The sequence below is a fragment of the Typopeltis vanoorti genome, chromosome 11, assembly GCF_054136105.1.
Source record: "Typopeltis vanoorti isolate ZY-2024b chromosome 11, IOZ_Tvanoo_1.0, whole genome shotgun sequence".
In the NCBI taxonomy this organism is placed as follows: Eukaryota; Metazoa; Arthropoda; class Arachnida; order Uropygi; family Thelyphonidae; genus Typopeltis; species Typopeltis vanoorti.
In genome coordinates, this window is record NC_143559.1 from 18514702 (window position 1) to 18526986 (window position 12285).

General features: G+C 32.9%; 2 protein-coding genes across 3 annotated transcripts in view; one reads left to right on the forward strand and one right to left on the reverse strand.

Annotated features, from left to right (window-relative positions):
- Window positions 1-12285, forward strand: part of Hsp83 (Heat shock protein 83) — a 140073-nt gene that overhangs the window by 18561 nt on the left and 109227 nt on the right. The window contains exon 8 of one of the 2 annotated variants that reach the window (XM_090400362.1): window positions 376-716. The exons of the other annotated variant lie outside the window; for it this stretch is intronic. Within the exon in view, the coding sequence (XP_090256488.1) occupies window positions 376-588 (213 nt within the window). The 3' untranslated portion in view covers window positions 589-716. Of the gene's footprint in view, window positions 1-375; window positions 717-12285 lie in introns of those variants that run through there. 2 annotated transcript variants of the gene reach the window in all.
- The window catches only part of Gnmt (Glycine N-methyltransferase), a 102105-nt gene continuing 90527 nt past the window's right edge, over window positions 708-12285 (reverse strand). Inside the window, exon 5 of the mRNA XM_090400364.1 lies at window positions 708-1051. Within this exon, the coding sequence (XP_090256490.1) occupies window positions 886-1051 (166 nt within the window). The 3' untranslated portion in view covers window positions 708-885. The remainder of the gene's footprint in view (window positions 1052-12285) is intronic.

The window sequence follows — 12285 nt, forward strand, 5'->3', positions numbered from 1 at the left end:
CCCAGCAGTGAACTCCTCATTTTTGCTTGGCATTGTCTTAAAAAAACAGCATGGAATTCATTTGAAAGTACTATCCTTTAGTAGATAGCAGTTAATTGAGTAAATATGTATTAACATATTTACTCAAGTTATTAACTGAAGCTCAACTTGCTTCAGTAAGCACCACTAAAATAGCTTTCTGGGAAAACTATTTTGCTTAAAATTTATGTTGCACTTAGTTGCCACATAACTTATCATACACAATTTTTGTGCTGTGTATAGAATATTAAAACTACATTTGGGATTTCCTGTTGTAAAATTTTGGCACTTTTTAAAGTTACTAACTTTTCTCACTAAAAGATCAATTTTATAATTATGCTTTTTTTTTTTATATAGGATTTAGTTATGCTGCTTTTTGAAACTGCATTGCTGTGCTCTGGTTTTACACTAGAAGATCCTCAAACTCATGCATCTAGAATCTATAGAATGATCAAACTTGGACTTGGCATTGATGAAGATGAAACTGGTGCTGGAGATACCATTACAGAAGATATGCCACCTTTGGAGGGAGATGAAGAAGATGCTTCCAGAATGGAAGAAGTTGATTAAGCTATCATACTTACATCCATCGTCACCGTCATTGTAGAAGTTGTATATTTATTTGTTTCATGTTGACATTCCTAGTTCTACATTTTTTGAAGTCTTCTAATAAAAACTTCATACCAAGATAAACTTAACTTTTCAATCTTTATTTTCTAAGAATTATACACTACACTTGCATGCTGAAAACAAATGCTTCACTACTTCAATTTAAATGTTTAAATTGCATACTGAATTAATTTAATTACAAAATGCCATCCATATTTCAAATAATCCTTATTATAAAGTTTTGCAATACCAAAACAATTACACTGGCTTCTGTATAACATGAATATAAAAGGCTGGTATTTCTTTATCACTTAGAGGCTTGAAGTCTCCATATACACTGTGTTTACTGCCACTTCCAAAAACTGTTTTTAACATTTCTGTGAACACTGAAAGTCTATGTGGATAATAAGAAAGGCGAAAATGGCTGCAAGAAGATGTAAATTTTTTTTGAACAAAAACTAGAGCATTATAATGTTGCAATGCAAAGTGGTGATTATTCACTTTGGAATTTGAATCTTTATACTTAATCTATATTATATATTGTAACAGATACAATACTAATCCTAGATATCTAAGCTTGCTAGTACCATAAATATTGCTCTGAGAGATATAATTTAAATCCCTTCTTAGGGAATTTATACCTACTGAAAACAGGCATAAATTCATGAAGCTGAATTCCATAGTATGAATGTTGGCAAGTGTTGTTTACTTTTCCTGTGAAACTAGTACTTTTTTAGGTAAATAAGCTAAAATTAAATCTGGAAATTGTGCTTGAAAGAACACTTTCAAGAAAGACCATGAACAGTGATCAAAACATTCACAAATGTCTGATTTCAAATAAAAACTCCTGAAGAGAAGTATTAATCAACTTGACCAGCCAGTTGTACAATTTCAACCTAAAATTTTAATAAAGGAGTGAAGTTAAAGTAGCTTTTCAATTTTTCTTGAAAGTGAAGAGTTATTTTCTATTTTAAGTTCTTATAATTTGTGTTACACTATAATTAAGGCAGATTTTATGGTTTAGCATGGCTTTAACCCTGCATATCCAATAAACATTGGTCCACATTTTATTATAAGGATAAAAAAATTGAGTCTTTCTAATGCATGGTTGGCTAATTTTCCCTTAGCAGGGAGATGGTTTTTTTTGATCAAATCACTTAAATATTCAAATTATGCTATGCTGCTTAACTTGTGGACACCATTACTTCTGGGACTAGATTTTCCCCATGAAAATCTAGTACTAGATATAATTTATCTGGTAACTTATAAAGGAATTGATAAGCTGAGGAATAACCTGATGTGCTTGAAAGGCTGTTCTGCAAACAGTATAGTTCAGTTTAGGAACATGGATAAAATTTATAGCAATAATGCCAGCAAATGAGATAAGTTCAAATTTATTTATGAAAACATGTCGTATCCCATTTTAAGGATGAGTTAATTTGATTTGGATACCAGCTGATCTTTAGGAAGTGGTCTAAAGGAGGAAGTAATGCCATGGACCCAACTTAACCTCTATGATTCAATCTGTCCTGACACCTGAAACTAGCTAAATGAACTTAGGAATACAGTTGCTCCTTTATGTGATGCTGGGCAGACTATATATCGCAGATTGCCCTTAGGCCTTTAGAGGCCTAAGGAATTTGCACTTAATACCATTGGATAACTGAACTATCTGTATTTTTATCCACATGTTAAGTCAGTTTTGTCTTAAGTATTATATTATTGATATGTCAGTACTACCTCAGTTTTAGACTGGTCTGACTTTGAAAAGCAAAACTAATCTATTAGTTTCATTTTTATTTACCCATTAAACAATGTTTATGCATGCAGCATTGTTTAATTACCTGATTTGAAATGTCATGGATGCAGATAGAAGTTCTAAACCAAAATTACTGCTTGCATATGAAGGTTCTGATTGAAATTTAATTCATTTCATAATTCAACTCTAAATGCTACTAGTAAGAATGTTTCTATTACCAGAATTAAAGTAGGACTTGCATTTTCTTTAAACTGAATGTATATGGTGTGCTTCTATTTAGGACACTGAAATTTAGAATGCATAGCTTAATACAATCCCTTCATTAGACTTCCATTATGCTTAAGTGATGTTTATGCAGTAATATATAACTATAGGAGGGGTACCCAAAAATAACATGAATCTTGAACTTCTAGTTACAAATGATGCATTGAGTGCAGTTTTCTGCACCAGTCTGGCAAAAGTGGTGTCATCCTGTATGAACTGGTTTGATCTGACTGCTTTTTTTTTTTTTTTGTGCTTACAAGCAAGTTTGATTTTGTGATGGCTGACCACAAAACTGAAAATTCGTTTTCTTTTGGGTAAAACTGCAGCTAAAACTTATGGTTCAGCATGCCTTTAAGGATAATGCTTTAGGTAAAACAGGTCTGTTTCAAAAATGGGGACATGTCAGTTGAAGGCTGCCCTTTAACAAGGAGAAAAGATAAACATCAAAGGTTTGCCAGGCAATCAATGAAGATAGTCGAAAGACCTGAGTTAAGTTTCTGAATAGATGAATTTGTCATGGAGTTCATGCCAGTGAATTTTGCAAGATTTGCAAATGAAATGTCTGCTAAATTTGTGCCTTGTTTGCTCACAGAGGATCAAAAATAAATTGTGAATGTTTGCTGTGATTTAAGGGAGGATTTTTATTACCATGGATAAAGAAAACCAGGAAGGGCTGTAGTTCATTGTGGATGAAATGAAAGAAAAAATGGAGGTCATAAACAGTTCCAGTTTGAACTGTTTCCAGCAGTGGAAAAAAGGTTGGGATAAGTGCATTGCCTCATGTGGAAACTACTTAAGGAGACTAGAACATAGTATTCTAAACTTGCATAAAAATTAAAAAATAATTTTATTCTTGGGTACTCCTTGTACATTACCAGCCAGTAAAAGTCGCACAGTTTATATGTGAAATAATTGGTTGAGTGCATTGCCAATTGTTCTAGGCAACTATTTAAGAATTTATTACTGCTAGTCAGTAATCTTCAATAGTGTTGATCAAAATAGGAAAAACAGGATCTTGTTTGATAAAAACAATTTTGAAACAGCTGATTGATTTCTCAAAAGGTGAGATATTCTGGGTATTTAATCAGTGGAAAAACCACTCAAATTGTATTTAAGAGTAACTGGTTTTAAGACAAGCTGTTGCCATTACTAATGACATTTGTCATTAGTAATGTGTTGGCAACAGCTTGACATCCTCTGTTACTTCTCATTAAGAAAATTGCAGCTATCAATATAATTCTGGACTTCAAATAAGACTTGAAACTTGATTTGTTCAGTAAAGCTAGTGATTGAAAACCATATATTATTCATTTGTGTGTTTGTAAGAATCTCTCACAAAAAGTAACATAGTAATGGGAGAAAGGGAAAGCCTGTTCCAAAGGTTCCACAAACTTCCAATTCTTTTTGGTCTCCATTAACCTTCCAACCAGCTAGGACGTCTATAGATGTCCAGCTAAATCTAGGTACGTTTTTAGCCTACCTGTTGAACAAACATGGATAAGTGAAATTTGGTCTTCATGTCATTTAGGTGTGATAATCCCTCATGCTCAAGTTCATAGCTGTGTCTCAGTTGCCTATAACAAGAAATGCAGTTCCTTGTTCTATGCTAGGTAACTGATTCTGTTATGTTACATATTGGATAGACTAATCTCTTACTAGACAAAACAGTTCTTGAAGAAATTAATTCATGATAATTATAATTATTTGAAATATTAAAAAAAGAAGCCGGCTGCAGTCGTTCCAGATTGTTTTTATTTTTTTTTTCCAAATCATATTTTGAATAATACTTCATAGATTTCCTGTAGGATGCTCTAGATTGACTTTGCTTTATAGAGTAACATGAATTTCTTTGTAATCTACTGTTCTTTGCACTTTCACCTTGATATAATTGGTCATTACAAAATGAAATTAACAGTTATGCTTTAAATTGAAGAAATTTCTGCCTGTAAAATATTCAGATATTGCTCGAGGCTTTTTAGTGTGCTGCCTACTGGACGTGTTCTGGGGGGTTAGTAATCTCCGTTAGCTTACAGCTTATATTAGGCAGAAAGGAATATTAGCAAATATACCCAAAACACCATCTCATTTAAGAGATGGCAAGTAGCAGTACATTCAGGGTAAGAAAAGGAAAGTTCGTGAGGTGCAGAAAAGTTGGAGCTTTGACCAAATTTTCTGCATCTCATGGATAATGCAACACCCATGGATAATAAAAAAAAAAAAAACCTGTATGCAATAAAAGAGTATCAGGAGATAAAAAAAAAAAATCTTGTGCCCTGAATGTAAAACTTTTTTACCCTTGCTTTTAGGGTGTTCCATACTGCTCAAGAATTTTAAATTCTGAACAGTATCTAATCAAAAATGTTTCTTTTCAGGGCCATCAAAACAGTTCTGTTTAGAACTACAAATATTAGTAAAGAGAGACCTCACTCTACTGTTTCCATTTCATCTTGAAGGCACATTTTTTTTAAGTTGTTATAGCAATCTTTCGAAATGTCTAATAATAGTATATTTTCGAAGGAATAAAATGTGAAAAAATCAGGTGTTCACTCTTGTTTTAGGGTGTTCCATACTGTTCAACATCTATAAATTTTGAACAGTATGAAATGAAAAATGTTTTTTTCAGGACTACAAATGTTGATAGAAGCCTGACTACTGTTTCCGGTTCATCTTGAAGGCGAATTTTTTTTAAGTTTTTGTTATAACAGAATGGTATTTTTGAAGGAATAAAATATAAGAGGAACTGAAATACTCTTTCCAGTTCCTCTTGAACTGGAAAGAGTATTCCAGGTAAACTCTCACCAATAAATAAAATTTATACGTAATTGCTGGCCTACAGGACGCACCCCCTTTTTTGTACACGTTTTAGGAAAAAAATTTTATCAGGAAAGAATAGCCACCTTTTAATCTTGTTTGTCAGAACCAAATTCATCTCCAGAGCTATAAATAAATAAGAGACACTTGAAACCTCTTGAGTCCTCATGCAACAAATTGTCTTCTGTACCATCCAGTGCATTACTAATGCCACACTTCTTAAATGATTTAACCACTGTCTCAATTTTCACAGCATCCCATGAAGCTTTGACCCACTCACAAACTTGCGAAATGCTAGGCTTCTTCGTGATGGTGTAACCTCAAAATCTGAAGACTGCATCGAGCAGTGTTCCACTTCTCCTTCAGAAATCCCATATACATATAAATGGTTTATTAATACAGACGTCTAAAGATTGAGGATGACTACTTAGACCTCCTGGAATTAGAGCTGAGTTTTCAAGTGGGTTTATTTTTAATATTTTTAACATCTGTTTTGTGAGAACGAAACTGATCCCATACTAGCAGGGTAGGCTTCTTCAACAGGGGCACCTAGACCAAATGTTATTTATATTTAACTGGAATGCACTCACACACCGCAATAAAGAAATTGTATATAACTCTGAACAGAGAAAATTTCCAGAAATGAAAGTAATAAAAAAACTGAGTATCGACGTATAAGATGCACCCTGTTTTTCAGACCTAATTTCAAAGAAAAAAAGGCATCTTTATACGCCGGCAAATACAGTAAATAATAAATGATAACGTGAACATTTTCACCTTGCCAACACGGCATTGATGTGATATGGGTTCCAAATTTCTTGTTTGGGAGATATAAAATTTTGTAATAAAAAAATTTTGCTACAATGAAATTCAACAGAATCAACAATATATTGTCTTATTTCTTTTTCTCGTGAGAGAAAAACGGTAAAATATCACTCTTATAACTTATTGGATGTTACATGTTACATATATTAAAAGTTTTGTAATGTAATATAATATAATATATAACATCTACTATATGACTCTTATAACTTATTGGATGTTACATATATTACAAAGTTTTGTAATATAATATAATATATAACATCTGCTATATAACTATATCAGATAATATAATATATAACATTTGCTATATAACTATATCAGATGTTATATACATATTACTAAGTTTTATTAATATACAGGGTGTTCGGGATAAATTTGACAGTTTCGTAAGGAAAAAGAAAATCTTCTTTGTATCTTTGTATCTATTAAATTTAATGAATTGACAAAAAAACATTACAGGCAGAGTTAATTACAATACTATCAACAAGATTTACTCAAAATAACCACCATTAGCATCGATCACAGCTTCAATTCTGCTTCGGAACCTCGAACAAGCTGATGCTACAGTCTCCCTGGGAAGGGCCGCAAAAACTGTTTTAATTTTATCCATTAACTGGGCTTTTGTATTACTGGAAGTGCGATTGGTGTCTTTTTCAACTGCGCCCCATACAAAATAATCCATGGGGTTAAGGTCTGGGGAGTTTGGAGGCCAAACATTTGGACTGGTGAAGTCGTAGAAATTTTCAGACAACCATTTTTGACTTTTCCCAGAGGTGTGGCAAGGGGCCGAATCCTGCTGCCATACATACGGCCTACCATTGGCTACCCTTGTTATCCAGGGCTTGACTACAGTTAGCAACTCCACGAACAAAGCCCGAATTCCAATGCCAGGGTTCTTCAACACCTGTTCCTGCAGATTTGCGAGGAATTCTGCTGTACGAACGCAATCAGATCATCTGCTAGGGATCTTTCTTCTTGCTACATCCTCGTAGTCACCATTGCAAGTCTCTAGTTCATGCCTGATTGTTTTTACTGTATTCAGGGAGCATTGGGCAGCAGTCGTAATATCCTTATTTTGATGGCGGGCACGAATCATCATGATACAAGTTATTCTCTTCCATGATTCAGGTGGGTTCCAGCTATCCATCCTTTCTGACATCTTGTATATGAATGAAGAAGGGTCCAAACTTTTAAATGAAGAGAAGTGTGTGTTAATACATGTAACTTACGGAAAAATATAATTAATTATAAATATGTCAAATTTATCCCGAACACCCTGTATATAACGTCTGCTATATATAGATTTTACAAAATCAATTATTTTTCTGCTACAATGAAGTTTGGCAGAATAACATCTGATATATATATATATATATTTTACAAAATCAATTATTTTTCTGTTTCATTGTAGCAGAAATTATTTTCTGCTACAACGAAGTTTGACAGAATCAACAATATTATATTGTCTTATTTCTTTTTCTCATGTGGGAGAAAAACAGTAAAATGCCACTTATACTATATCAGATGTTGTAGTGGCAAAAATAGTAAGAAAAAAATCATTTGCAATTTCTTTTCAAAACAAATAACATTTTAAATTCAGCCAGCCAATGAAAACAAAAATACTACATTTTTCTTCTGTTATCTGATTTTTTTTTCTTGTAGTACATAGAAATACTGCATATACATAACATGGGGTATGCAAGAGGGCAAAAATCTGGAAATTGATTACATTATTAACGAGTAGAAAAATCATGTCAGAAAAAATTATTCATGTAAGAGTTCTCTAATATCAGCAGACAATTCTTCAAGGTTAGATACGTGGCATTGTTGAAGTAGCTAAACCTTTGCTACTATTTTACGCTAAAATGAATGGGCATGTTCCACAAGTGATTTACGTTTGTAACAGTTGTCTTGCGAATGATTTATAAAATAAATTCTGAAATATCTGCAGATTGATTAGGTCTATCCCCCCAATAAAATTATGAAACACGTGCACCTTTTCTTTAAAAATAATTTGAATCCTCTTTTTCAAGATAATTGTATCGACTAATTTATAATTTTTCGATAATAAAACTGAAACTGATAATTATAAAATAAATTATTTTGATAAATAATGTATCGGCATGTAAAAGAAATGTCAGTATTTCTATTAGGATATCTGCTAATCAACAATTGAAAAGGAAACAAGACATTCTTGATGTATTCTGCACTACAGCTTGAGGCACTTTAGTATTCTCTCTTTTCTTTCTCAATAGCAGTGAGAGTAATAATCCTTTAGTCTTTATCCTTTTCCTCCAGCTAAGAGGATATTATCAAGTATTTCTAAGACGTAGATTATAGATTATTTCAGATATTTCAGAAATAATCCGCAACCAGCAGTAGAAGTAGTAGTATTTAGATTTTTTAAGAAAAATAAATAATACTCTGAACTTTCTTTTGTGTGGTATGCGATAAACAATTTTGCATGGTTAAAATAAAGGCATAGTATTTCAAATAATTTCAGCAGACAGTAGAGCAGCTCATTTTAGATTGCAAAGAAATAGTACAGAATTAGAAGCTTCACAGTACAACAATTTTATTGCCGTATTTCTTTTGTCAAAATGGTAAAATGAAGTCATAGATTTTGAATACTGTCTAGAAAAGCTTTCAAACCTGTAGAAATTTTAGAGTAGTTATGCAGTTGAGTTCCATAGAAGATAAGGAGTGTGTGTGTGGGGGGGGCAGTGAGTATTAGAAAATTTTCAAAATGAGCAAAGATTTTGAATCATTCTGTATATGATATATATCTTTCATATTATATCTTCAACATATCTATGAGGATATGCACTGGATATTATTGTAATGTGCATAATAAAAAAAAAAAAAAGATGAAAGTGAAGGTGAAGAATCACTGCTAAAATATTATTGGATATAAATATAAATTTTTGATACCAAAAAGACTCACAATTGGAAACTGAGTAATGCAATATAACATCATTTGTTGTTCATAAAAATAAAACAAAAATTATCGTTTCTAAAACTGAAATGTGATGATCCATGTCCATATAATGGTATTTTGCTAGGATAGAAAGCAAAAGGTCATATTTATTTCAATAAATATATTTAAAAATATAAATATTTCACATAATATTTTCAAAGCAAACATTTGAAAATTTGCAAAAAGAATTGTTTCTATATATGTTTGAAAAAAATATAGATTTAATGACTACTTTACTTATAATATATATTATAAGTAAAGTGAAAGAACAATCAGTGCAACTCTTCTGTTGCACTGATTCATTGCAAAGGCTGATCAGTGGTCATTTCAGGATTGATTATTTTCGCACATGTGAAATTAGTTTCAAATTATGGGAAGAGACACAATAAATCATTTTAGAGACAAAAAGGTCAAATATCTTAGGACAGTAAAGGAAATTCCAAGTAACACAATATTTGGAATTACAGACAGGTGACACAAAGGTCACTCATCAGCAGTTAATCTACTAATGGCTCTAGAATAGCTGTAAAAGGATTAACGGTGGAGGAAAGTAATGACATGATAAAAGATAGAATGTAGATGAAGTTTTGATCCATGAAAAATGCTGTGGTGGTCTGGCTATTTCATCCACCTCAGCCGGTTGGGGAGTTAAATAAATGTTAGTCTTGAACTAGCTGAAGTTCATTTGCCACCTAGCAAACATCTATTGCACAGGATTCAAACATATAGGCTACTCGCCAGGAAGATAGTCTTCAATTAGCCAGGCTGTCACAGAATGAAATACATTATCATTAAGAACTACATAAACTTCTTCCTGTCATTCATTATAACCATTTAATATTTGCATTCTAATGTAATATAATATCCTCTGTAATCAAATTGTAAGTCAGAATAATTGTATCAGTATAGCTAAATTTAAGTATTTTCGGAAATTTCTTAGTATAGTATATATACAGGGTGTCCCAAAATTCACACAAGAAGTAATTTTGATAGAAAACACAGGTTTTCAATTAAAAATTGTAATTTCTTATTGATTCATAAAGTATACAGTATAGGGTTATGCATGGAATAGCATATCGGGTAAATGGCCTCCACGGCTTTGCTGGCACATACGCACTCTTTTGTCGAAATTTTCTATGACCGTTTTGCATAAATGTGGCTGAATTTTGTTGATACAGGGCTCAATTTCCTCTTTCAAGGCGTGGGTGGTCATTGGCTTCTTGGCATAAACCTTAGACTTCAAAAAACCCCAAAGAAAAAAGACCAACGGCCAAATTTCTTAGTATAGTATATATACAGGGTGTCCCAAAATTCACACAAGAAGTAATTTTGATAGAAAACACAGGTTTTCAATTAAAAATTGTAATTTCTTATTGAAAACGGCTTTGCTGGCACATACGCACTCTTTTGTCGAAATTTTCTATGACCGTTTTGCATAAATGTGGCTGAATTTTGTTGATACAGGGCTCAATTTCCTCTTTCAAGGCGTGGGTGGTCATTGGCTTCTTGGCATAAACCTTAGACTTCAAAAAACCCCAAAGAAAAAAGACCAACGGCGTTAAGTCACATGTTCTGGGCGGCCAATTCTGATCACCAAAACGGGAAATTAAACGACCAGGAAATGACTCATGCAGTATTGAATTGTTTCTCAGGCTGTATGGCATGTGGCACTGTCTTGTTGAAACCACATGTCATCCACATCCATATCTTGCAATTTAGGCACAAAAAACTGGATTATCATGTTGCGATAGCGAGCACCATTAACTGTTATTGCCTTACCAGCTGCATTTTCGAAGAAGAATGGACTGATGATGCCTCCAGCCCAAAATCCGCACCAAACAGTGACACGTTGCGGATGCATTTGTTTCTCAACAATCACTCGTGGATTTTCTGAACCCCAAATGCGACAATTTTGTCGATTAATGAAGCCATCAAGATGAGCCACCAAAAGTGAGCCTCATCGCTGAAGATGATTTTGTTCGAAAAATAAGCATCCACTCGTTGTTCCATAATCCATTCAACGAACTCTCTTCGCTGTGTGTGGTCAGTAGGCTTCAGTTCTTGAGTCAATTGAACTTTGTAAGCATAAAGATGCAAATCTTTCATGAGAATACGCTGTAGAGAGTTTCTCGAAATGCCCAATTCAAGACCACGGTGCCGAATTGATGTTCCTGGACTCTCAGCAACACTCTCACAAACTGCTTTGATGTTTTTCTGTTGAAGGATGGCAAGAGTGTATAAGATCACTAATTGATCCAGTTTCCTTGAATTTTTTAATTAATCTTTTCAGAGTTGATGAAGTTAAATCACTATTCCGACCATATTTTGTACGAAAATTGCGAACTGTAGCTACCAAATCTTCATTATTTTTAAAATATTGCTCAACAAAGATGAAAATGCGTTGTTCTTTCGTGTAGCACTCCATTTTGAATAACCCTGAACTGTCAGCTGTCACGCTGTCTTTTTTTTCTTGTTGGCAACACTTTACCGCACAAATGGCGTTAAATTTAAATCTTGCGTGAATTTTGGGACACCCTGTATATAATGTGTGTGTGTATCTCATAAAAAGAAAAGCAAGTTGTCTTTTTATTAGGTACATTCTAGGAAATTTATGAATTTAATAAAAAGACTTGTCTTTTTATTAGATGGTTAACACTTCATGTTAACAAGCTGTTAATGATTCACTTATCAAGTCTTATTTCACAGTAGTTCTGAGAATTTGCAACACATGGCTTACATTATTTTATAATGACATAATACATTTAATGTTACTCTTATGTAAAGCACTAAGCATTGTGCTAAACTGGTAACATCAAATTTCAAAAGGAAATTCAATTTTAGGAATTTCAAAATCAGAACCACTTTAATATTTCCAGCCAAACCATGTGATTGCAGTGTCCTAATATTAAGAGAAAAATCATGAGAAACATATACAGAACAGAAGATCTAGTGCCTCAGCTCTAGCAGATATGTTACTAACATCATCCACATAAAGCAAGGAGCTGACATTAACATATCCAAT